At 42.9% G+C, this 26907-nt stretch overlaps 3 protein-coding genes across 4 annotated transcripts in view; 1 reads left to right on the forward strand and 2 right to left on the reverse strand.

The window, feature by feature from the left end:
- The window catches only part of LOC135502878 (solute carrier family 22 member 6-A-like), a 25460-nt gene extending 22525 nt beyond the window's left edge, over positions 1–2935 (forward strand). Inside the window, exons 10-12 of the mRNA XM_064796044.1 lie at positions 918–1099; positions 1342–1499; positions 2690–2935. Coding sequence (XP_064652114.1) covers positions 918–1099; positions 1342–1499; positions 2690–2852 — 503 coding nt within the window. The 3' untranslated portion in view covers positions 2853–2935. The remainder of the gene's footprint in view (positions 1–917; positions 1100–1341; positions 1500–2689) is intronic.
- On the reverse strand, positions 2844–12258 carry LOC135502879 (cyclic GMP-AMP synthase-like). Of its 2 annotated transcripts, XM_064796045.1 has the most exons (6): positions 12117–12258; positions 10879–11017; positions 10106–10193; positions 9128–9355; positions 8013–8083; positions 2844–7433 (listed from the first exon to the last, which is right to left on the reverse strand). In XM_064796045.1, the coding sequence occupies exons 3-6, from the start codon at positions 10191–10193 to the stop codon at positions 6552–6554; spliced, it is 1269 nt and encodes a 422-aa protein (XP_064652115.1). In that variant the 5' UTR covers positions 10879–11017; positions 12117–12258; the 3' UTR covers positions 2844–6551. The 2 variants fall into 2 exon arrangements, with proteins under 2 accessions (XP_064652115.1, XP_064652116.1); XM_064796046.1 differs by lacking the exon at positions 10879–11017.
- A 4072-nt stretch (positions 12259–16330) lies between these two features.
- LOC135503251 (MFS-type transporter SLC18B1-like) lies at positions 16331–26464 on the reverse strand. The gene is made up of 14 exons (XM_064796734.1): positions 26454–26464; positions 24915–25204; positions 24247–24342; positions 22991–23064; positions 22488–22635; positions 21995–22063; positions 21248–21347; positions 20048–20211; positions 19282–19380; positions 18936–19024; positions 18217–18315; positions 17520–17594; positions 17038–17131; positions 16331–16555 (listed from the first exon to the last, which is right to left on the reverse strand). The coding sequence occupies exons 2-14, from the start codon at positions 25170–25172 to the stop codon at positions 16412–16414; spliced, it is 1509 nt and encodes a 502-aa protein (XP_064652804.1). The 5' UTR covers positions 25173–25204; positions 26454–26464; the 3' UTR covers positions 16331–16411.
- Positions 26465–26907: the final 443 nt, after the last annotated feature.

Here is a 26907-nt window from a genome sequence, read left to right on the forward strand (position 1 = left end):
TGTCTTCTTTGCTATATCGGCAGGTCTGCCATGCAAATTGATTAACCACAAATTCTAATCACTTTCGTCCGAATGATCACTCTCATTATGATCTAGTGATATTAATAGCTCGAACATGTACGGCTCAACGTTTAAATATCCTTCTGTATCGACCAAAACATCCTCAAATTCACTGCTCTCACTCTCTGAACTGTATGCAGAAGCCATCTTGCTTTGTTCTGACTGGTCTGATCTACGTCATCAAAAAATCCCTAGCGGCCACATGTGGAACTAATCTAAAGTTGTGTGTGGTGGGAAATTCAAATAGTTTAAAATTGAAAATTGAAATAACTAAATAATGACTTTATTATTAGAATTTGTTTAATGTCTGGGATCTTGTTTTTTTAACCCTCAACATATTTCATGAGTATCAAGCATGTTTTCAAACCTTGATATATGGCCTTTAAGACACACATATACATTTTCAGAACCAAAATCGTACTTGTGCGAATACATGTACTTTACTTTGGACAATAGCTTTTCACATGGACGCTTGTTGCGTGTAATGATTTCAGGAACATTTCAAAATAACCATAAAAGTGATGATGGGAGTGTGTGTTTGTTACTAAAAGCTAGATTTCATGCCATAGGTTCTGAAACGGTTTTTGTTATTAATGTTTGATCAACCGAGTAACAAAAAGGGGGTGTGTATGGAAAAGGAGGGGTAAGAGATACACGAAATGGTACCGTGCTCTTATCTAATTGCGCGATCCTATACCTCTTACAGACATCATTCATACTTAGAGAAATAACACCGCACTGGCGGCACTCTTTACTTGAAAACCAAAACAGGAGGGTGGAGCTATATAATACATAGACCCAAATCTGAGGCGCTTTTGCCGAAGCACTCTCGTTTCAACTGTATTTCCATTTTGTAGGTTTTGATGCATTCAACAAGGCCATCCTCGAAGCCTGCCGCGTCTGTACATTCGTCTCCTTCACCTCTGTGTTCCTTTCCATGACATTGCTTTTCCCGACGGCCCTGAGGGGCACCGGGCTCGGCCTCAGTCTACTGTGCTTCGGCTGTGGGAGGATACTGACGATGGAGTTGATGCAACTGGTACGTATCCAGAGATTTTCTTCGGCCAAACTTGGGAGCTTCAATTCTGTCTCCCGAGGTGGTAATTCTGCATATTAGGAGCTCCCTAATTCCCAGACAACGTCGCTGTTCGTTCTCGGAGCTGATCTTACTCCTGCCTTCTCGCCAGAACGTTACAACCGAAGGTATCTTCACTGAATACCGGTTGGGCTTGGATCGAGATGTGGACCTATCCAACTAAATGCATTTCCATTCCATTTCAGGAGGACTACTATTCTGCGCACGGGGCTTCCTACTTCCCATCGCTAACCACCTCGCTCTTCGTTCTCGGAGCAGCTCTCACCCATTCTTTCTTGCCAGAAAATCTCAACTTTAGAAAATTTCCGGACACCATCGCTGATTGCAGGATACTTATTACAAGGTGGGTTAGCTCACTAAAAAAATTAACCGTATGTAAGAGAATAAGATCCTGGTCTCAGCACAACAATCTATGGAAGGCCTCTCATCGTGTCGATTTAAATAGTCATTATCATTCTCACACCGATACATACCTTAGAAATAAAGGTTTGTCCGCTTTTGAAAAACCTCAGTGCATTTTTGGCCAAAACAAATACGTACCCCGTAGAGGTTTTTCACGATCTCGAAAAATCATATCAAAAACCTTTATTCTTAAGAGTGTAGGTGGTTGGCCAAATACAAAAAGGTGTCCTCGAGAAAACATTTCGGGAGCAGGGTGAAAATGCTTTTTTATCCTGATGAATCAGGTGATTACATGATAAACAAATTGCTCAAAAATGATGTAAGTTTACCATACCATGGACCTCAATCAGGAGAATATCCCAAACAGACACCAGTTATTTTAGTTCATCAACCGACTCACAGGTGGCCAAAATCTGCTCCACTTAAGCGTGCAGAGGAACTCCAACACGGCTATATTCCCATATAAAGAGTGTTCTAAATATAACTTCCTTTCTCTTCTCTTATGAAAAAAGAGGTCTTACAAAAGTTACCTTTTATAATTCCTGTTGACCATATCCATTACAGTGACTCTCCACGCAGTGTAAACAAAAAGAGGTTAGTATTGTCTGCTGAAAGCCTTGAGTTGCGCTGTATGGAGAGTAGAGACATTATGTTAAGATTTCTTTTCAGTTTCGCTCTGCCGTTCTCTTGCGTCAAACAAATACGTACCTCTATTTCTATTGCGCCCCATTAAATTAATAACAACTTTATACAACAAGCGCTACGCTCTATAAATGTAGACCTTCAGAACTACATTTTTTGTACATGTTGACAATTTTTTGCCATCCTTTTGGACCGCAATGCGAAAACTACTTGCACGATTTCTTCAAAGTTTTGTTATTGGACAAAATGTAATTCACTCTCAATCAGAGCGGTAGTCCTCAACGACGCTCAACCACTCTGATTCTGCTCCGCCATGCTGTTCCCTTTTATCGCTTCGCGATGGTTTCGGTTCGAAATTAGGCCAGGCAAAAGTACCTTTATGTTTATTACTTTATGATACATTTAGTGTCACGTGTTTTTTAAATTTTCAGTACCGCTCTTTGACATCACCTTTTTATTTTCCTTTTCAATTCCCAACCGCCTTTCCAGCCCCGATCAAAACAACGACAACTGGCCAGACGACACCACGCTCACACCAAAGAACCGCGAGGACACAGCGTCAACATGTGCGTCATCAGATCACATGACCAAACACAGGCCAAGTTCGACTGCCCTCAGCGAAAGCGATGAAGTCCGAGTGACGGCAGTTTAGGAAGTAACGACAACAACGAATTACGTTTTATCGACATATCTTATTCATTACGCAACTACCTGCATTTTAACTTCGACAGGGTAACGTCATTCGGCCAGACAAAACGCCCATGGAACGATATTTTTGTGATATAGGAGGCATGCTCGAGTAGTGGCGCCATCTTTCATCGTTCCGGACATTATGGGACGTTCTGGACCAGAAAACAAATCCAATTTAAATTATCTCGAGGTGTCTTCTTCCAGAGTTCAAATGATCGCTCATTCATTCTTATCCGGATTTTAATATCTTTTCAAAATATGCATGTTTTTATCCCTTTTTGGATATCGATGATATTTATGAATAATTATCTCGCTATGCGCACTAAAAATACATGTATCAAACACATAATTTTTGGGTGACTTTAGAATAAGAAACACAGAAAAGCAGAGTTGATAGACAAGCATATTTCAACCAACCAACATAATATTCCGAGCTTTCGTGGCAACAACCATGGCAACACGATGGTGTCTGCAGACCAGAATTCGTCACAGGAGTTTCGGGGGTTTTGGTATTTTGTTCTGTGTTAATGTGTTTCTTGTTTTACAACTACCCCAAGAAAATTCTACTTGCATCATAGTAATCAAGCAGTGGAATCGTTTCATCATTTTGTAGTCGAATACCACCGTAGCCATTATTTACATTCAGTAATGCTAATAGGCAGGTTTCGCAACCCGTGTGAACAACGAAAAACAAAAAGTACAAGGGTTTGTGCGGTGCTATTACGTTATTTTGCCCCTTAATACCACGCAGTTAAACTGATTCAAACCTTGCCCATGTGGTCTATTGTCTTTAGACAAACCCCGCTCACACCTGGGCCTAAATTTCCATTGTTCTGCTGTCTTGTCAACTGGTTATCAGAGCAAATCTGGTGAACATCGACCTCCACGAAACAGTTTACATGGGTGTCAATAGCTCTGAACTGGCAAGGGCACGTAGAGGTTAATGTCGCGACACTCATGAATTGGTTTTCCTGCTGGTTAGGAGTAGCAGTACCACAAGGAATCGGGTAATTCTTTTGAAAACCCTTGTCGATGAAATTCATTCACATGCTACATCACTTCGTCATTCGTAGCTCTTCGTACGGGTTGCGAAACATGTCAGTAGGGAGTTTTCCCGAAGCCCCCGAAACGTCAACGCGAACACTTATCCCATTGTTCGACATCAAGAGGTCGAAAAATAATGGAATGGGCGTTCACGTTGGCGTTTCGGGAGACTTGTGAGAACTCGCTAGTTATTTGACTGGCATTGGAGTTGGACAAACCTGGGCGTATTCTGCAATTGATAAGCCATTGTTACATGTAATTAACTTTGCATCATATTCATACATGTATTGTATAAACATCGAATCAATTATAGATTAGAGAATATTAAGGGGTTGTAATAAGATAATTCAGGCAGAAGCAATCTAATAATTCAACGGTCAATGAATTAGAGCTAATTCAATTGCAAAAGCTCCCTATATTCAAAATTCGGATTAAGTGCTAGTCTATCTTACCAAAAACTTGTTAAACATTCATCTTTGATCCATACTTGATCGAATTCATAGCCTGTCTGCAGATATCATGCAACGATCATATTCGAGACAAATTAGCTGTTGAACAAGTTGTGATAATGGTCAACTGCTTAGTTCTCAATTTACACTAATATGCAGATTATAACCTCTGCTATCCTATATAACAATATCAGAGACAGGACCGAGGTAAGAAGCTGAAGTTACCTAGAGCCAAAAGCGGAACAGCTACTACGAATAGTTTGTAAGGTAAATTCCTGTTCTATATAGGGTAGAATGGGGTAATAGTAGTCCCTGCATTGTTTGATGCATGGGGATATCAATCAATATCATAGGCAGGGGCTACAACTAAACCGGGGCTACAATTACCCCATTCTACCTTAATATAATCTAATAGAACTTACCCATATCAATTATATCAATTACGTCAATTACATGCGTACACCAATTTTCCCCGGAATCTATGTTCCCGCGATGAAAGAGAGTAACAGTGCCCCGGGGTTTATGCTCTACTTAATACTGGTTATATATTATGTTTTCGGGGGTCCACAATATAGGTGTTTCGGTCGTACTCTGTAAAAACCGCTTTCAACAAACTGTTGATGCACTCACTGACCATTCACGGGCAAAGGAAAGGTCCCGGAAAGACACTGACCCGGGCAGTAACCCCGTACCTAACTGTGACCGGGGATCCGGGACACAGAATTCGGGGAAAAGAGCGCCCGGGGAATTTAGGGCCGATCCTGATAAAAGCCTTCTCAGCTGATTTACGAGTGAAACCAACGCAAGTTGCAAATTGAGTATTCAAGTGCGAAAAGGTTACCGGTATGCCAAAGAACTTTAGATCAGGATTAATTTCAAGTTAGAAAGCACTTGGTAAATACGGAAAACCCTCATCATCCTAATCACTTCGTTAAAGGGGCACTAGCGGCAGGAGCTACGGGATCAGGTCAGTGATCTTCTGGTGATATGAACTGGGTAGTTTCCTTCATTGAAATATATTCCTCGCACCAGCGCGAATAGTTCCGATATGCTGAGAGATAGGAGAGTCCCCTGTCGGCGACGAAGAGTAACTTAATTAGACCTTCCTTGGATCATTACATCAATAATATCCAATGTTAAATGTTTCTACCAATAACTACCACATGCACCGTGGACGATATTCGGCCAACATTATAGTAATGTGTTCAGGAGTTCGAAACATTGGCGATATGTGGCGCTCAACTTGCTAGGTACTGGTATATAGTGTCTATAAATCCATTCTATTATGAGAATATCAAACGTTTTATAAATCATGTTTTCTTCTTACGAAAACAAGACCTTGTTTTGACTAATTTTCTCTTTTTCAATGCAACGTGTATTGTTTGTCGATTTTTTATAGGTTAAGTTTAAATACAATGTTTAATAAAATACACTAACTTTACAGATTCTTCAACAACAAAACTGTCTTTATTCTTTATTTGTTTTCTCATTTCTCATCCTCTATCATGCGGACGGCCAATTATTTGTCTGTGTTAAAATACTTTTTTGAAAGCTTTTTAGAAATCTTGATAAAGATAAACGTCTTCACGAGCCCAGCAGCCCAATTCATCTCTCCATTGCGACGAAGAGAGTCATACAGGTGAGCTCTGCCATCCAATTCCGAGAAGCAGTCTACCTAAACTGGCTAGAAATGCAAAGTTGAGTGGCAAACCGAGACCTAAACTGGCTCGAAATGCAAAGTTGAGTGGCAAACCGAGACCTAAACTGGCTCGAAATGCAAAGTTGAGTGGCAAACCGAGACCTAAACTGGCTCGAAATGCAAAGTTGAGTGGCAAACCGAGAGGGTATGATGACGACTAATCTCCCAATGAGAGGACTACGCTTCATATGCCTCCTAAACCGGAAGAGACCAAATGCATGCTATAGTACGGTGCAAGTATCTCTTGGCGACTGTGACCAATGGCGAGACTAGGAGACTGAATGACGACGCCGAAATGGACTGCCAAAGGAGAAAACCCGGATGCAACCACTCGATACCGGTCACGGAAGCAAAACCATGTTATATTTTTTGACGACGGGAACAGAAACAAGAACCGTTTTCGGCGGAGCTGTTCTTGGATTGGATAAATAGCAAAGCTCACTGTTGTGTAGGTCAGTCAACACAAATCTTAGTAGCCCTTCTCATAAAGGTCTACAAAGAGTTGAGCCCATGCCTTCTCCCCACCCCTGTTAGCGCGACGGAGAAAGTTGTAGAACTCATCGATCTGATATTGATCTTCATCGGGTTGTAACAGATTTCTACGGATTCCATCATGTTTCAACAAAAAGTAGTGATTCAACTCTCCCTTTTCGAAGATGACCTCTAATTTTTTCATGAAATCCATAAACCTTGTTGCTAATTTCTGTTCACGCCACTCCGACGGATACCTGTACTCGTCCAGAAGGTACAGAAACACGGTCTTGTAGATGTATGAAGAAAACTTCCTGAACTGGGGCTGGTGGTAACGCAGGTACTTCACCAATCGATAAACCTTTTTACTCCATCCGCCGTCGCCCTGGTCCAGTGGCTCGATTGCGTCACGCTCTTCGCTGCTGTAGCCCTGTCGCCACCGGAGTGTCTCCTGGTTGTCGCGTGTCCTCCTAGTAACTAGATGGTAGTCGGGTTGGCTTGGGTGACGCTTTCCAACAAGCTGCTTACCATCAATGGTAAAGCACGGGACCAGGTCCATGTCGAATGTATTGTTGCCTCCATCGCTTGTACCGTAGGTCACCTTAAACTTCAACGCCGGGCCAGCTTGATGGGATACATGCCTCACACTAACGATGCGACCAACCCCAGGGAGCTTGTTAACAACTTTGTCAATTGCTCCCAGCAGAAAGGCATGAACTTTAAGGGGGCTCAGACAGTGGTATTCAGATTTGAAGACAAACCCTTCTTCTGTTACCGTTACTGTCAGTTTCTTCATTTCTTGGGATGGACTCACCAGCTTAACTGTATGATACCCTTCACCAGTGTGTCCGAGCTGAGTAGAACCACTAAAAAATGAAGACTGAAATAGAAGATGAAATCACTGACTGTTGTCTTGAATGTCTGGTGCAGTAAAAGTAACAATTTCAAAACGCTGCGAAAAATCCACTTACTCAAACGTTTTTACACTGGAGAAGGAGCGTGGACTAGTTTCACGGAATCACCCTATACTAAAGCCTTATTTATTGTTATTTTCATTATTATACAGTTATCCTGTTAGAATTGGTAGAGCCTTCATTAGCACTCATCTGCACCAAAAATGTCTCTAAAAAGCTTATTTTGGGTCGAAATTAGAAAATTTTAAGATCCGGAGAAAGTTGGGACGGAGGTCTTTCAATTCCAACTATCAAATTTAGTATTCATAAAGAGGAAAAGTCTGATTTTGCTTATAAGGGGCTGCGTTTGAACCGAAATGTATGCCCAATTGTGGAAGTGCATTTGACTTTGAGATAAGGCATCAGCTACAATTGATACTTCAGTGTGCAGCCTCTTGATATTCACTGAATATTATTTTACCGGAGTAAACAAAAGTTGGGGGAGGTGTGATGTGGTTATTTGAATTTATACGCGTTTTTTGTCTTCAAAGAAAGGAGTTACTTACTGGAATTTCCAAGTGGAGTAGATAGTCGCAATCGCCTTTCCTTTGAATCATTGTCCCATCTGAGGAGCTACCTGAAAGGAGCAGGTAAACGTCATTAAACAGCGGCCTCGGACTACTTCTTTGGACGATCAATCCGATATGCACTGTGGCCGATTTTGAGGGTGGGGAGCGATTAATTAGGCCCCCGCCCCCTTTTGTGTGAGAGCAACGACTTTTCATTGCGTCTCTTTTCAACAAGCCCTAGATCAAGGACCTCCTGCCCACCTCCTTTGCAAGATCACACCATCAGGGCTTCTAAGGTTTGGCTGCACCACCTTCAGAATTACTCGATCCGCCACTGGGATATGTATCTATGCGACAGGTAATACCAAAAGTCTACTATGAATACACCGTTCGTTGAATTGAATAAGAAAATTTCCAATAGCGTGAATACCTACTGAATAGATTATAAATTTCAACACTGCCATTGGGTGATATGAATAAAGACTAGCAAATGCTTTTATTTAAATCTCCATGTACATTTACACTAGGCCTTCCTGTACAAAACCGGAGTAAAAGCATTTGCTAGTCTTTATTCATATCACCCAATGTCTAAACAGTTATACCTACTTCTATACTCTACCAAGTTTCAGCAGAGTTTCATTCATGAGAACTGCACAGACGGCATCGTGTAGGACTATAACGGTTTGTTTTGCCTGGACCATCAGTAATTACGAATGGCGTCTCTATCCCCATAATTATATTCCTTAAAAGAGCTCTTTCTTTGGATGTGCGTACACCAAACTACTTCCACATGAAGACTTTCGGCAAGACTTTCGACTTTCAAAATTTATGCCCGTATTATATTGCTTATCCGTAGGCCTATCGTTGTAAAGTGTGGTGTTTTATATTTTTCACATTCCCGATACCTGATGTGCGATTGGGAAAGTGATTTACATGGATGGAAGTGATAGCCTACTTGATTGAGAAGTTCCATTGAAGAATCATTTTCATTTCACTTTTCAACATTGTGCAGAATGGAAAAATGTCATGTACGTAACTTCGTTGGTGATACGTAACACGGGCGTGAATTTGGAACTTGTCGAACGTCCCTATTATGTGGCTGATTCGTTTACCTATCTGTTCAGGGTCCTTCGGGAATTTAAACAAAGAAACACTCTTCTGCAGCTCCTTTCTCAGACGAGTTGCCACTTGAATTGAGGCTTGGAGAACCTCGTGCTTTTCCTTGCCGGACACTCCGAGCTTCATCTCGACGAAGTCCGCCAGGACGCACTGCAAGGAAGAACCAGACCTTCGCCTTGCTGCATGGAATGCCGCGGATGATTCAGGCACCAAGGTAGTACCTGAAATAAAGAGTGTTCCAGTTTGTTGGCCATGAAGGGTAATAAAAACCCTGTACATTTTGTGTACATTCAGTACACATAGTTTTTAGGCTGAAGATTGCAATTTGAAGTTATCAATCAGCTTTAAAATTTAGAAGTGTATTCCTCAGACATCCAACAATAAGCTATTAAAGTTATAAAATATGGCGTTCTTCAAAGTTGAGATATGGACATTTCACCAAGTCATGTCCAGGAATTGACGCCATTTTGGCCTTGTATGGCAGAAATTCAGTCTATTCTAAACTGGACACCGAGACCACGAATATTAAAAATCTATTAATATTCGCCTGGGTCACATTGTAGTATGCATTACAGATTTAGAAAAATGCATAGCACACCATTTGGTCAAATTTGCATGTCCTGACAGGCAGCCTTCAAACAGAACACACACGTTTTTTTAGGAACTACGGTTCGGTCCCATAGCTACCTCTCGGATTAATACATGACCGAGTACATTGACTGTCATCTTACAAAAAAGCACTTCACTTAAAATCCACCGGAGAAAGATATTCTGTATGTAAAAACGTGCATGGTCATAGGCCCCTATATACGGAGTCCCGAAACGTCGAAACTGATGACCCCATACCCTTGACCTTAAAAGGAATCGATACCGAATTCGACGTAGACTACGCTTCGTTGGCGCATGCATTTACACTGTAAGGTGTGGTTCATTCTACATGTAAATCCAGGTGTTTTAGAATTGACACTTACGGTCTCCAGTGTCCTCTTCGTTCGTTTTCAGTAACTTCCATAACAGGTACGCCGCTACGGCCACAGCACCAACAACTCTGGCAGCCATCTGAAAGAAGGACACAGTCGACTGATTGGTGGTTGTGGCGAAGTGTGTTTCATTTCATTCAAACGTAGGCCTAGCAAATCGATGCCTATTTTAGCCGGCTCGGAAACACTCAAAGACGTTAGGCCTACACTGTAAATAATGACACGAACAACGGGATGCCGGAAGATGATTCTGTATTTCTCAAACTGCGCATGCGTTATACAGCAAAGTTTGTTTATTATAGTGTCACCCCTAATGAAAGGGCCAGCCAGCTTATTGGCTTATGAGACACTCTTTACTTCCAAACTCCTATCTCTAATGCCAGGCGCCTGGCGAGAAGGCAGTTTGTACCCTATATTTAACTAGCTGGCGGCTAACCAACCGGCCGCATCGGAAAGAGGTCACCAGCGGACCTCGAACCTTCCGACCTTCCGTTCACGAGGCGGGCGCCTCAACCACTAGGCCATCGAGATCGGTACTAGGCCATCGAGATCGGTATCAAAAACCAAGTAATAATATACAGCATGTTACAAAGCTAATGTTTACATACACTGGGTCACCCAAAAGTCTAGCAAATGCTTTTACTAATTTTGTTCAGAAAGGCCTAGTGTAAATGTACATGGAGTTTTAGATGTAAGCATTTGCTTGTCATTATTCATATCACCCATTCTCACTTGGGAGACTGGGCCTAAAACCGTACACCTACCTCTAATCTTGAAGCTAAAGACCACGTCCAACGCCTGGGATTCGCCGAATCAGGACTTGAGGAATGTGGTGCAACCTCATCCCTAGGTGGCCGTTAACAGCATACAGCGTCACTGTATGTCTCGAGCAGACGATACCATCTACAAGTAACAAAGCTCACAACAATACAAAGGGAGATGCGTGACAGCCGGTCCGATTAGCTGCCTGAAGTAGGACGCTATATAATAGGCGGATTTTCGTGCGTTTTATTTTTGTGATGGATGAGTACTCGACGGGAATCGTGCTACTTTTTTTTCCCAGAAATGTTGTATTGTGACGAGCCAAGAATGCATGTATATTATGTCTGCTTTACGTGAGTATCGATTTAACCTCATTTCATGCAGGTCATACTGCAGATGATAATAAAGTACCGCACAATTCCCAATCCGTGTATAAATATGAACGTGTACTTCTTATCTCTTCTCTTCTATTGATAAGATTTGTGGGATTTGGCCATATATCCACGTGCAGCAGCGATAGACGAACGAAGTCAACACTTCCATGTCATTGATTTTATTTCTATACTAACAAAGATATGATTATTCTAAAGGGATTGTTTGACCCCCTGTCAGGGTTGAATAGCCGCAGACAGTTATTCCTTGTCAACCTGTTTCACTTCCACACGACACACCTGCCCAAAGGGCACTTGACTTTGCTGTCAAAGGTTCCAAGACCTACCCCGCCAAGGACGACATTGCACAAACCTACTGGGTACCACAAGCGCAGACCTCACGCCTACGGCAACGTATAGCATGTCAACGTACTCTCTACTATACCACAGTAGAGCATTTCACTGTTGTCGATATCGCATTAAACAGTGAACATTCTACTGTGTGTTTGCTTTTGCGCACATTCTCTGCGCAACGAAGAATACCATTGAATATTATATAAATATTGCATGTCAAGCCATAGAATAGTCAAAATTATTTGTCAGGTCAAAAATTATTTCACGAGGCTTTAAACCAAACCTTGAAGAAATCGGCCCAGCAGGTTTTGCACAGCGACCCAAACCACTGTCAAAGTGATTTTTAATCGGCGGATACGCAAATCATGTATGGAGCCAAGACGTGTACATTATGTACTGTAGACAGTGTGTGTTTACATTAGCAGACGATGTTTGTTTGAAGCGAGTCCAGGCCCAACTTGAATGCCTTGTACTTTCTGTTCGTGGATGTAACAGTCCCACCCAATGCAACCTACCTACTTTGTGGGTGTAATTCAAGACCCTGACAGTATCACTGTGCAACTTCCTGGCTTAAAACGCCGTAAATATGCTGTTTTTTATCGCCGATTTCGTCGAAATCTTAATGGCCGCCATTTGCAATATCGCGTCATCGATGATGTCAGCCGTGGAATAATGCCGTGGAATAGTCAAAATTATCGCATGGCACGTGGTCGTGAATGACGCGACGTGATTGGCTCACATACTAATGAGGTATGATAATCTGGAATATTGTTGAATGACCACGTGTTTTTAATTTGTACTATATATATAGTTTTTGACTGTAGCCGAATAGATGATAAATCAATAAATCAATTTGAATTTGAAATTTTGACTCTTTTATTTCATTTTAGCAGTGAGGATGGGCGGCTACAGGCGGTATCATTTCCAACAACATGTCACAATAAGAGACCTTTTTCCCCTATGTGCCAGGAGTAAGAGGGGTTGGGGTGGTTAGGTCCTCTCATTCCCAGCTGCCAGTCACAGTCTGGTAAATTTTTGTCTCAATTATGAATTTTGGCAATGATCGTGGGTCGGGGTCCTATCATTCCCAGCCACGAGTCACAATCTGGTAACTTTTTGTCTCACGTATGAAGTTTGGCAGTGATCATGGGTCGGGGTCCTATCATTCACAGCCACGAGACACAATCTGGGAACTTTTTGTCTCACATATAAAGTTTGGCAGTGATCATGGGTCGGGGTCCTATCATTCACAGCCGCGAGTCACAATCTGGTAACTTTTTGTCTCACGTATGAAGTTTGGCAGTGATCAGGGGTCGGGCTCCTATCATTCCCAGCCACGAGTCACAATCTGGTAACTCTTTGTCTCACATATAAAGTTTGGCAGTGATCAGGGGTCGGGGTCCTATCATTCCCAGCCACGAGTCACAATCTGGTAACTTTTTGTCTCACGTATGAAGTTTGGCAGTGATCATGGGTCGGGGTCCTATCATTCACAGCCGCGAGTCACAATCTGGTAAATTTTTGTCTCACGTATGAAGTTTGGCAGTGATCATGGGTCGGGGTCCTATCATTCCCAGCCGCGAGTCACAATCTGGTAACTTTTTGTCTCACGTATGAAGTTTGGCAGTGATCATGGGTCGGGGTCCTATCATTCCCAGCCGCGAGTCACAATCTGGTAACTTTTTGTCTCACGTATGAAGTTTGGCAGTGGTCATGGGTCGGGGTCCCATCATTCCCAGCCGTAAGTCACAATCAGGTAACTTTTTGTCACACATATAAAGTTTGGCAGTGATCAGGGGTCGGGGTCCTATCATTCCCAGCCACGAGTCACAATCTGGTAACTTTTTGTCTCACGTATGAAGTTTGGCAGTGGTCATGGGTCGGGGTCCCATCATTCCCAGCCGTAAGTCACAATCAGGTAACTTTTTGTCTCACATATAAAGTTTGGCAGTGATCAGGGGTCGGGGTCCTATCATTCCCAGCCACGAGTCACAATCTGGTAACTTTTTGTCTCACGTATGAAGTTTGGCAGTGATCATGGGTCGGGGTCCTATCATTCACAGCCACGAGTCACAATCTGGTAACTTTTTGTCTCACATATAAAGTTTGGCAGTGGTCATGGGTCGGGGTCCCATCATTCCAAGCCGTAAGTCACAATCAGGAATTTTTTTGTCTCACATATAAAGTTTGGCAGTGATCAGGGGTCGGGGTCCTATCATTCACAGCCACGAGTCACAATCTGGTAACTTTTTGTCTCACGTATGGGCCCACTCATTGTTAATTCAAGAAGCGGATAATAGACGGCGAAAGCATCTGGCCAACTGTGAACTGTCTACTGTGTAAGTGGAAAATGGAGACAGTGAAGAGTTCACTGTTTTGTGCGGAGCATGCTGATGATTAGAACGTTTGATTGACCATTATCCCAGACACCAAATAGGCGTCTACTTAAATCGAATGAGCAAAACGCTTTCGAACACATAACAATAAATCGAATGAACTGTTTGATTTTTTCGAATGAATCAAAACGTGATCAAATCGACGATACATAGAATCAAATCAAATCGCATTCGATTGTAACGATCGAATGCAGCTGGTGGAATCGAACGAATGCCGGAACAGCTAATCCCGCAATTCATTCGATTCATAATGTGCGACATTCGTTCGATTCGCCAAGGGTCATGTGCCATCTTGTGACGTCACTGCATCAGCCGCCTGGACGCGCGGAGATTGTTGATTACTTTCGATCTTTCTTGGCGATTCTTCAGCTTCCACAATGACAGAAATGCGTGTTAGCATTAATAAGGCTTCCAGAAACGAGTAAAAGTAGCGATAAAATGCATAGTTTCGATATCATGGAGGCTGCCATCTTGTATATCACGTGACTATAAAAACTGCGCTGCCTGGATTGAGTCACGTGCCAGCATTAACCAATCGGAATCGAATAGGATTTACTGTGAAAATCGAATGAATGAGTGTACGAATCGAATGAACGCGCGGAGAAAAATCGAATGCATGTGTGCAAAATCGAATAAAAGTGTAGGAAAATCGAATGAAAGTATGAAAAAATCGAATAGACCTGTTCAGAAATCGAATGAACAGTTTAGAAAATCGAATGAAACCTGTTCAGAAATCGAATGAATGTGCGCAAGGATCGAATGAAGGTATGCAAAAATATCGAATGGACGTGTTCAAAATCGAATGAATGTGTGTCACTATCGAATGAATGTGCGCAATAAAGACGAGCGGTATGTTCGGTTAATTAACGAATGTCGTGGTTGACTTTATAGGATTAAAAATGTTACTTCGATTTCATCGAATGAATATGTCAGTGATCAAATGAATATAGCTGCATTGAATTGAATGAATGTCCATGAAATAATCGAATTGTGTCTAATGAATCGAACACATGTAATGAATTTCATGAGAAATCGAATGAATGTTGTGACAAATCGAACGAATGTTGTAAATAATCGAACGAATGCTGTGAAAAATCAAATTTTGCTACAAAAACGTGCCATAGCAACGTGCCCATGACAAGGCCAACGGGCCGAGATTCGAGCGAAGGACTGATCGTAGCCGCAGAATGTCACTACGACTACTGCAGCCACAGCAAACAGTTATTATTTATATATGAAATATGTAGATGCGCTTTTTCAGTCATCAATATTTACGCCCTTCCTGAGCGATGGGAACACGGACCTGGATCACCAGGGAGAGGGGTACTGGAGACTGCGGTTGAAGAATCCGTCCAATGAGACGAAGAAATTAGGCGTCTTGGTGACAGAGAAAGGCACCGATTACTTTTGCCTAAGCCCTCTCGAAGTCCACGCTTTTCTCTTTGGAAAAGTCCAGAAAATCCTTAGCTTCGACAGTTCCCTAATGGAAAGTGATGGTGTTGAACAAATCGGGCACAAATCTTGACAAGCGGGTCCTGCCATTAAACTGACGGTGAAGTACCGCACAGGAAACGAGGATGAAGACTCCTTTGATATGGATTGTTTGTCCCCTGTTTCACTGAGATTGGCGGAAGGCAACTTGTAAGTAAGCGGCATCCTCTCGTGGGTGACCAGCACGACCTGACTACGAAGAGACGCCTTGACCCGAATACACTCGGATGGCGGTAGAGCTTCAGTACTGCAGAGCGCGATAGGATTTCTCCTCTAGTTCCAAATGATGGATGGAAGAGCACGAAGAAGATGTATCACCTGGTGAAGTTTATCCGTTACTTCCACCCGCAATTCAGGGAGTTCAACTCCTACATTTACAAGACTGTGTTCCTGTATCTGTTGGACGACTACAGCGTGACGTCTGACTGGCGTGAGGAGGATCTTGCAGACCGCTTTCTGGGTTACATGAAAGAGTTGGAGGCGTTTTTCAAAAGTGGACAACTGCCTCATTATCATTTAAATAAGAAGGAATGACTCCTTAGGAATCTGCTCCACAACGATGCAAGTCAAAACGAAATATTTTACAATTTTCTCCATCAGAGGAATAGAAATCCTAACAGGGAGAGGGGGAGTCTGATAGAGAATCTCTAATCATGATGCAATAATTTAGGGTGACGTGAAAGTATGGTTTAGTCCACCAAGTAATTTCAGTAAATCATGCCCTGCTGTTCTATGAGACTGTGATCGTAGCGAGTCCCCATATTGTGCAACTGAGTAACGCTAGAAAACATGATGATTCGCACTTCCCCCCCCCCCCCTCCCCCCACTGGATGTGATAGATGTCTCGGCTTCTTCCGCCAAGTCAATCAGTTGTTAGGGAACACTGAAATATATCGATATGTTTGGCTCGCTATTTCTTATTGCTATTTTCTTATCAGTTTGTCGGTTTCTTTTCCGATGCGACTCGATTGAATCTGTCCGCTTTTAGACGAAGTTGAAGTCTCATTCTCCAATTTGGGACGACTTTTCCGTCTGCTTAGGACGAAGCTTATAAGATTGAGTATCACCTGTAAATACCAAAATACTGGTATCATGACATTATATTGCACTAACATGATCAATACGCTTTAGGAAATAGTCGCCTGAACTTACATACCTGCAGCACCATACTCTGGCGCAGTAATAATAATGTAATGAGGCGGTCCCACACTGCTTGAATTGGCCATGCGCTATGACCTTTACAATAGGGCCGTTTAGACGACAGGCGAAAAGACCGCATTCGGATCGAATCTGGATGAATCCGGATTAAAACCACCCAAGGCGATGGTACCTTTTTAGTCCGGATGCAACCACATTGATCCGGATCTTTTTGCGTTTACACGACGAAAAATTAATCCGGATTCGGGACGCATCCGGATTTTTTCGCGTCGTCTAAACGGCCCTATAGTCTAAGCGCATTGTATTGTGGCGGTGCCTATAGTGGCCATACATAGGGGTATTAATCTCCGACCAAATAACTACCACGCCCTTCTTGTCCAACGGTACCTACCAGTATAAAAAGTGGTATCACAGTGATGGAAGTTGCCCAGGAAAAGCCAACCGCCTCTGTTAAAGCGCCACCAACAATTGGCCCCATACCACAACTGAAAAATATAACAACAAGCATGAGGAAAAACCCACACCGACCGCCTCTGTCAAAAGGCCACCGCCCAAAATTGGCGCAATCCAGGAGTCACGGCCTCATGGTCCCCGACCGTCTCTCTCAGAAGGCCGCTGCCCACAACTGGCGCTATCCAGGAGTGACCCACGACCTCGGCACAATCTAGGACTCGCGACCTCATGGTCCCCGAACGCCTCTGTCAAAGGACCACCGCCCACAGCTGGTGCAATCCAGGATTTGGCCATCAGCTCAGCCGGTCCCTAATCGTTTGATCTTCATCAGAAAGGTGGGTCGGGGATACCCTCTCCCTCCGCACAAATACATGCTGTTTCAAGCAAACACGGACAAACGCCTCAACCCATATCTCTTACCCTAAGGAAATTCCGGAAACGTTCAGTGCTGCGATTATACCGTAGGTCTGTGTATTATCGGGAAAACCAATTTTCCTGAAAAAAAGAGATAACGACCTAAGTCACCTGAAAATTTAATGACCTCGGGTGATATGCTGTGCAAGACCTCCACTACCAGAACCAGATAGAAAACTACATCAAAAGCGTTAATGGCCGCTGAATAACAGTGGTTGTTGCCCGTATTTCAGTAGTGTTTCCTAAACTAGAGCCAGCTATAGGCACACTGTGACGGGAACACCAAAAAACGTGTTTATCTATCTTCCAGCGTTCCCAAACAACGAGGGGAAACACTCCGAAACGGAACGACCCAAAAACATAACACCGGTGTAATGTTTTTGAGTGTTTCTGTTTTTGAGTGTTTCCCTTCATTGTTTGGGAACGCTCAAAAATAGATTGACAAGTTTTCTGTGTATCCCCCCTATTGAAAAGTCATGGTCTCTCTAGCTGCCTATTGTTTGGAAACACTGACACATGGGAAACAACCACAGATGTTACACCGGCACACATTATTTATAATGAAGACAACCAATTGAATCTTCGCATAATAACGCTTTCAGTGAAGTGTCGCAAGCCAATGACTCCAGCGTCAACGTTTAGCAAACTCACATAGGCTAGAGTCCACCATGTTCATTATAGCCAAAAGAAACGATTGACCTACCTTGCGTCCGCTACCATCTGCGGCAAGATTGGGATGAGCAGGAGGGTGGCACCAATACCCAGTATAACCAATGACACCACCGTCAGCCATAGCGATTGGCTGAAAGTGAAGAAAACCTTCAGGACTCAGACGAACTTGGAAATGATGTTAATTTCTGGTGACCGGAATATCATTTGTATGAAGTGCAGTATAGTATCGGACTGAAGTTTAACAACATACGCCACCATTGAACCCAGTTCGTTTTAAAAACTTCATGGGGAATACGACGAAAACATAGCGTTTACTTTGGCCTTTAAACCTCCATAAAAGCTGTTTCACGGGGCTCGATGTCATCAAGATTATAGTCCTGAAAACCCTCTTTTAAGATAGTAAAACAAGGGAAATGCGGGTGCGAGTAGGCCTTGTTTAAAGACAGTAGACTGTGTATTGGGCCAAGCCTGAATTCTTTTAACTGAGCGTAAAGGGGCAAAAAACGGAATGAAAGCTTTCTGAGATATCGTAGGCGCGCAAAAACGCATCACTGCGTGAATTTCATTCGCCTCCCTCTCCTTTTGCTTCCAAGTCGACAGACTAATTTGTATTAAAGCCTCGCAGTAGGTTGAACAAAGCCGTGTATCGGAGTGGTGCACGCTTCGCGGCTCACTGGTATCAATTGACCGACATCAACAGCGAAGAATTATTTCTCTGAAAACATGTTTGGGACTCGCTGCATAACGTACCGTATGTGAAATAGGGGGAACGGACCAATAAGAAGATACCCAACCATCATTAACAAATCTCCAACGATTGTCAAATATTCGCCACAGTGCTGAAATTACGAAATACGATACCGGTGATTACATGAACATGTGGTTGAATGTGCATACAGGGCGGTCCAAAAAATTAAAAATGAAGACGCTAGTTTAAGAAGATAACTAAGTGCCTTTCTTGTGAAAATTGGAGTTCATTGATAACCATGTACGTAACCTTTCCCGAGTCATTCGGGAGCACAGTCTTTGCCTTGCGTGCCGATCGAGGCCATCTGAGGATATAATGGGGCTTTGAGAAGATTAAGAGGTGACCTACCCATTTATCGATCACGAGCCCAACCAATGGTGAGCCGAGGCCATAAACTCCTGGGGTGATGATGAAAAATAGACCCAGCACGCCAGTGGTCAGCCCGAACTGAAATCAAGTGAAATACTCTAATCATTGAGGAAAACAAATAAACATGTATTACTGGGCAGAGACATGTATTCATCCACAGGCGGAAGTGTGGCACTGACACATGTAGTCCGTACTGAACTGTGAAGCTGTGTTAAATACATGACTGTGATGGGTGAAAGTGGATTTATTCTTCAATCTTTGGTGGATTCTTAATCTACAGAGCCAGGCCATAACAGGGATATACTTTTTGATAATTAATTTAAGGAAATATTGTGTCAGTGGCCAGTTTAGAACTTGTATTCTAATAGGCCCATATCAGTCCGCGAGTGACGATTTGATGGCAATCCTGTACAAAAATCAATTTTTCTCAGGCAGTCGGTATTGGAATGTTTTGAATTTTTACTATTATTTCGATAAAAGCCTCTTCATAACACATATAAAATTTGGTGGGAATTAAAACACCCTTGGTGTACTTTTTTCACCAAGCTATGTTCATCAAAATGTACACAGAATGTACACGCTGGCTAATAGAGGTCTCTGGCCTACTAATTCAGTAGTTTTTTCCACTCCGTTTTATGAGTAAATCATTGTTGGTACAATCTAAATGACGATTTTGGGGTGCAGAGCAAAGTTTAAACGCGCACATTCACCAAAGGCATCCTTTAAGGCAGTCACATTAACTCACCGGTTCCAGATGAGCTGTGAGAACTGGCAACATTACGCATAAACATAAAAATCCGGTAATCGGAGATAAGATTGCGATGAAGATTCGATAATGTAGTATTAACCTCCAAATCGTAAATGACGTATCCGTTTTTGCATCGCGGTTTTCCGGAGCTGCAATCGCACCTTGAAAAGAAAGGGTTTACCACACAGGCAAAATAGTCCACGCATGAATCTATGACGAGAATAATTCATCAGCGTTCCATCCATATGATGGATAATCCCCATCATAGATCCATGGATGGAATACGTTATAAATTTGTTGACGGGTCATCAAAGAATCTATATCAGAATTGGTGAACTATTTTTCAGAATTCTGAAGCCCCCGCCCATTTTTTGACGCGCTGTCTGGAAGCTGAGCAGTGTCAATACAATGATGAGGGTCAAGATCGTTTTATTTCCACACACTTTTGTCGTAAGTCCCGGTGCGGTCATGTTGGATATGCACTGCTGTCTGGCATTGGCATTCTGCTGTTTCCGGGTAAGGGACACGGTAGAATGCCAGTGCAAGACAGGTTCAGATGTTGATGCAAGCGAGAACGAGCAGCCTGGTAAAGCCTCCCGCCTCCCTGGGGAGCTGCGAGATCTCGTGATATTTAGGTGGTCGATCGCTCCGGTCAACGTTGAAAACGTTGCTACAATCCAACCTTGGGTCAGGGATTGGCGGAGGCGCAATGGCTTGGAACGAGGCTGGAGAACGTGAACAATGTGCTATTTCGGCAACACTGAGATATCACGTTACCTGTGGTCAGAATGCAATGTTTGCCTTAAAGGTACAACTTGGACATGAGATATGTTGAGTTTTTGTACAAAAACGGCTTCGAGCAGAACCGCAACTTCTCCAAACTGGATAAATGAAAACTCTTTGAACTTCACAAGGCATGTCAAAAACTGCCTCGTAACACTGCTGAAGATCGTAAGAGATCAGCGTTAGTCTGATACTACAGGTGCTGGCACATGGTGGCACTGAGCAGAAACAGTAGCCTCCTGGCCAGGTACTAGTAAATCCCACGCCCCAGTTGTCTCTTTGATATATGGTAGGCTTATACCTTAAAATAATGATACAAAACAATCAACTGGACTGGAAAAAAAACCGGGAAAAATCACAACGTTCTTATTCTCGTCCTAAGATCAAAATCTGAGCCTCTCTATTATTCTGTACCTGTTTGTTCTTGAAACGCTGTCAATAAAATTACAGAAAAGGGCCAGAGAAGTAACACGAATCCTCCTGTCACGAAGAATGGTAGCCGGAAACCCCCCGCCTGGAAGTAAACAATATGACCACATCAGAGAAGGGTAGCCTCGATCCCGCGCCGATTCGAACCATCCCACGGGTTGGCCCGCCTTGACGACCAGGGCATGTTCAAAACAATTGTCACTAGCGTAACCTTAGCTTGGCGTTATCTCCTTCAGTTAAGCCCTTAGACTCAACACCAAATTAAGGTAACACCAGCGTTAGGGATAACGCTTAGTGTTTTGAACAACCGGTCCTGGAACCCGTGTGCTCTTCAGTGTGTATTGTTCGGGTTCAGGGGATCACGTGCATCAGTCCCGTCACCAAGAAAACCCTCTATCATAAGATTGACTCGCTTATGCACTTAATTTACCCTAGGAACGAGGTGATTCTGGTAAGGTCTCAAACAAAGCACTGAGACTGGGCAATATCATGGTGACCTCGCTGAACCAGAGATCGGCCAGTTTAGGCCTAAGTAAAGAGAGATTAAGTGGGACATACGAAAATACCTTGGCCTGATTGTTCAGAACAAGTTTTGTCACTAACGCTGGCGTTACCTTAACTTGGCGTTATAGCTCATTAGACTCAACGCCAAGTCAAGTAAACGCCATTGTTGGTGGCAAAACTTGTTTAAACGACAAGTCCCTGATCCCCTCCCGCCACACCAATTCCTACCTGATATAAAGCGCCCCCTAGTGCAGGTCCAACCAAATTTCCTATACCCATTGTTGTCCCCATCATACCCTGGAACGAATAAATCCATGATGTCAGTAAAATAAAAAGGATAAGATTAATGATACTCTTAAGCTTTTTTAAGATAAATGCAATAGACGTTCAAAAGAGTTGTTACTCTTTCTTCACTTCGTTTCTAATTTGGTACGATTCTTTCTAAAAAAAAAGTGAAATATTTTACCCGCCGAATAAAGCAATTTGTAACTTGTAATTTGTAATTTGTAGTTTGCAATTTGCAATTTGCAATTTGTAAAATTTGCAATTTGCAATTTGTAATTTGTAAAATATTTGATTCAACTAGTTAGGTTGTACATGTAGTTTTAAACTTGTAAAATATTTGATTCTCCTTAACTTGAGGTTTTAATAAATTAAAATAAAATAAAATAAATAAATAAATAAAAAATAAAAATTTTGAAATTTGAAATTTTTAACTTACAGTGAGAGTGGCGATTTTTGTCGGAAATTTTTGCGTAAGTATCGTATCCCCTGATGTCCATTCTGCGGATGTCCCGAGTGCCTCGACCATTCGCAAAACAAAAGCAGAGGCGATAAAGGCAGATCCGGCTGGAACAATGTCAAGTAACCTTGAAAACAAATAAGTCAGCCAAAAGTCAAATCCACGAGTAGAATCAAGAAAATTGCTTAAATGGGTACACTGTGCGTATCTGATGGCTCAGGACATTGAAATGCAGTTACACACAAATTTGCTGAGACGAGTCTGAGTATTTATCGGTCTACACAACGGTATTGTCAAAACTCATATTCAGTACGTATTACCACAATTTTCAAATTCAATTTCAAACTTCAAATTTTTAACGAAGTGTAGCCCTTAAGGTGAAATCCCCCCCCCCCCCCCCCAACACACACACGTGCACACGCACACGTCTTGATCAGACTCGATGTATTCGCTGGTGATAGCCGGCCAACTGACATGCTTACCCGTAAGCCATCGCGCAGATACCAATGGTAAAACACCCTCCGATATAAAACCATTTTGGTGTAAATTTACCCACCTGAAATTTGAAGAATGAAAACGAAAAAGTCTAAAAAGCCATTAGTCAGCGTTGGAATAATTTCGCAGCTGCTGCTAGAATTTGGTGCTGGTCGGATGTCATATCTCGAGACACTATTTCTGTTGTCGGGCATGGAACAGGCAATGGTTCAACTTGGGCGTGGGATTTATAAAGTGGCCAGGGGGCGAATACCCCAGGTGGCCGCTATGCGTCATCCCTACATTACAACAAATCTTTTGATTTATCTCATTAATGGTGATATTTGCCAATGCTGCTTGGCTGTTTTGAACATGGCTTGTGAATTGCAGGCACGCTTACGCTTCTTTCTCTTCAAATGAAAAATCTATTGGAGTTGAGTGATTTTCTATGTTTTTGTGTGGAGAATTGAGTCACGGTTGGGAGAAAAATACAACATATCTCATGCCAAATTTGCTGTACCTTTAGCACGAAACTTTTGTTTTTAGTTGACTGCCGACCCAAAATTGTTGGCCCATCCCATATGCCAACCTACGAGCTTTTGTACAGTAATTGGGCAATGTACAAGCAGTGCAAAAAACGTATACTAGGGCTTACTCACCACCTCCGGAGGTAATTAAATCACTTTTAAAACACTCGTAGTTGGCACTACGATGAGCACCTCATGGGGTTTGCCAACTACGAGTCGTACAATGCCTCCTTCCATTTTGCCAACTACGAGTGACTACAAATATCTAATTTATGCAATATGAGCCATGATAGTATTATGATTGGGGTTATTTTATGAATATTTAGGCATATCATGTTGGTATAAATAATACCACATGCACGCGTTGACTGCAAGGGTATTTACGTAACAATGTGACTTACTACGAGTATACTCGTAGTTGGCCAATCCAAAGAAATGCTTCATCCTGTGGTGCCAGCTACGAGCGGGATTTGATAGAGAGCATTATTACCTCCAGTAGAGAAGAGTAAGACCTGGTAGTGTATGTTTTATGCATATTGAGTCCTACTGTGCTACCGGCAATGATTATAGCATGCATTCACCATTGCCAGACTAATTTATATCACACTGAAATCTGTAGGCTCTCCACGAGATAACTCGTAGTCGGCAAAAACGACTGACCTACTTCTACGAGATAACTCGTAGTCGGCAGTCATCGTGTTAAGCACAGATAAAAGATTAAATAGCAATAGAATTACCAAAATTCCGATTACTGGCGAAGCGATGAAGATCAGTATGTCGAAGATACCGATGATAATTCCAACGACAGTGACACTGACTCCCTTTGATACAGCCTGAAATAAGACTGAACTATGCTTTAATGGGGTACGCCGTTCGTTCACGTATATTTATTGTTGGTCCAACTAACTCTAGTTCCTTTTTCTGACGCAAGCTGGCGACGCCAATAGTCAGTCATAATGCATACCGTATGTATGCATATTCGCGCGTTATCTGTATACAGTTAGTGCGTGTATCGATTTCTCAAACGCTGAATGTTAACGCGGTGTATGCGTTAATGCGTGTGGACTCAGCTTGTCATATGCGATCTGCCAAAAACGGCACGTTTTCTCTTTGACGGCCACGGCAGTCGCGTGTGTCCATTGCATGGAACCGACCACCAATGCAAACAAACGAAGTACCGGTAGCGCCCATCCCAGTAACAATTCCGTAATACATGTACATGTACACTTAAGATTACCCGCTGGTGTGCATGTAGTTGACATATTTTATGTACTAGTTCTGATTCCCACCAACTGCTGTACCTGCTGTACCTACATTTTGTACATGTATATACACAGAAAATCTGAAGACGTGTAACGGAGAAGAAAGTCATTCAGCTAATAGGATTTGTTTCATGTAACTTTACCTCTTTTGGGAAAAACGGTATCAGCACAGAAAAAGTGGTTGCAGCCGCGAAACTGTTTAGATAGAAGCAGGTGACCAACAGGACGTCCCACAACGTGAAACCGGAGACAGCGGCCTTCTTTTTCCCGTTGTCCGGTGAGCCGTCTGAAGACAGCGCTGTTTTCTCTATGTCCACCGAAAGCACTGTTTTTTCTCTGTCGACTGGTACTGCTGCTTTGTCTCTCTCCGCCAAATGCGCTGTTTTCTCTCTGTCCGCCATTGCTGTTTTCTTCAATGGCGAATCTTTCGAATCTGAAAACGTAACAGACCTGTAGTAAGTGTAAGAATGGCGGGCGGCGGGCGTATATATATATATAGGGCAGAATTCATAAAGGGCGTTTAAGGGTTAGACGTGTGTAACTACTCCTTAATCAGTTTCAGGGCCTATTCATATTCTGTGAAAATTTATATGAAGGACCTGAATCTCTCCATTCAGTAGTTAAACGCTGTTAAACGCGGTATTCCTGGCTTCTCTACAAGCGATAGTTCTAGTCCTCTCTCGAAGGTTGTCTTGTGTGCGCTAGCTATATCTTCTAAATATCCTACATACTCATTCTATTATACAAGTGTCTAACTAACATAACTCAACCACTCTAAGCCCATTCAGGATAGGCCATTGTTACCATTGTAAGTTCCATTCCTGATCGTGGTTTGGTCAGTTTCAGACCAGGGCAAGCACGACTGGCCAATCCTTAAGCCCGTAGCACACTAGCCGCCAACTTTGCCGACAAGAAGCGTTCAGCTGACGCCTCTCGACGCCGAAGTTGGCGGCCAGTGGATCCCGGTCAGAGCACACCTGCCCAGAATCGGCGTCCAGTAGCGTCTTTTCCGCAACTTTAGGCTGCCATTTTGAAATCATGTGACATCGAGACGCATACTGATTGGCCATAGCCTCGCCGCCGACGCCAATTCAGTCGGCAATCCGTAGCACACCTGGCTTCTTCTTGCGTTCAAACGCGGCGACAAGCGTCAAAAATCAAACATGTTAGATATTTGGCGTTTAGTTGCGGCAAGTCGCGGCAAGTCGCGTTCGCCGACGCCGTTCGTAGCAGACTAGGGATTTTTCAGGCGTTCAGGGCTCTTGCAAAAAACGCCAGTGAACGCCGAAGTTGGCGGCTAGTGTGCTACGGGATTTAAAGGGAACATTTCCCACATAAGAATGGCCGGTGTGCTCCGTTCTTCCGTAGGCTTTATTTCTGAGTTTCCACTCTCTGGTCTGGTTGCCATTGCCTGGTTGACGAGCCGAGACTGATCTCGGAGTTACTGGTTTCCTGCCAGGAACAATGAGGTCAGTCATCCCCACGCCAAAGTCTGTTTCATTCATTCGGGCCATGGCAACTCCGTGCAAAGGACCATCATGACTATCAGACAATTTGGCGTTTTCAACCCACCGTTAGTCCATCATTTTATATGCCATCAGACGACCATGTGCATTCTAATTGGGCTTGGGATGATTATTCAGATACAGCCTAGAGTCGTGAAAAATTGGTACTGTATTTACCTGTCAATGTAAACTCCGTGCTCATCTTCGTTCCAAATGATGCGACAATTTCTGGTTATCGACATACATATGTCTATTGAGTTTCCCTTAGCTTCTTCCTATAAACGTATACTCGCTGACAGCTGTTTTTTATGCATATGCAGTAGAACCTCTATATCAAGGACACCTCGAGACTGACAAGTGCTGTCTTTAATACAGAGGTGCCCTGATTAGAGAGGTCAAATTGAATGGAAACAACCAATTTGGGACAAAAACTAGTGTCCTTAATAGTGAGGTTGTCCTGAGGGAGGTTCCACTGTACACGTAGATGTCAGAAACATAAAGCACGTTTAATGCAGGCAATCAAGCAAATTTCAGCACACCACATGTTTGCTTGCATAATGCATGGTTACTATTAATTAAATCATTAAATCTGTATGTGTGTGGTTTCATATGCCCCGCCCCCTTATTGCGT

Source organism: Lineus longissimus, chromosome 19 (assembly GCF_910592395.1).
Source record: "Lineus longissimus chromosome 19, tnLinLong1.2, whole genome shotgun sequence".
NCBI classification, from domain to species: Eukaryota; Metazoa; Nemertea; class Pilidiophora; order Heteronemertea; family Lineidae; genus Lineus; species Lineus longissimus.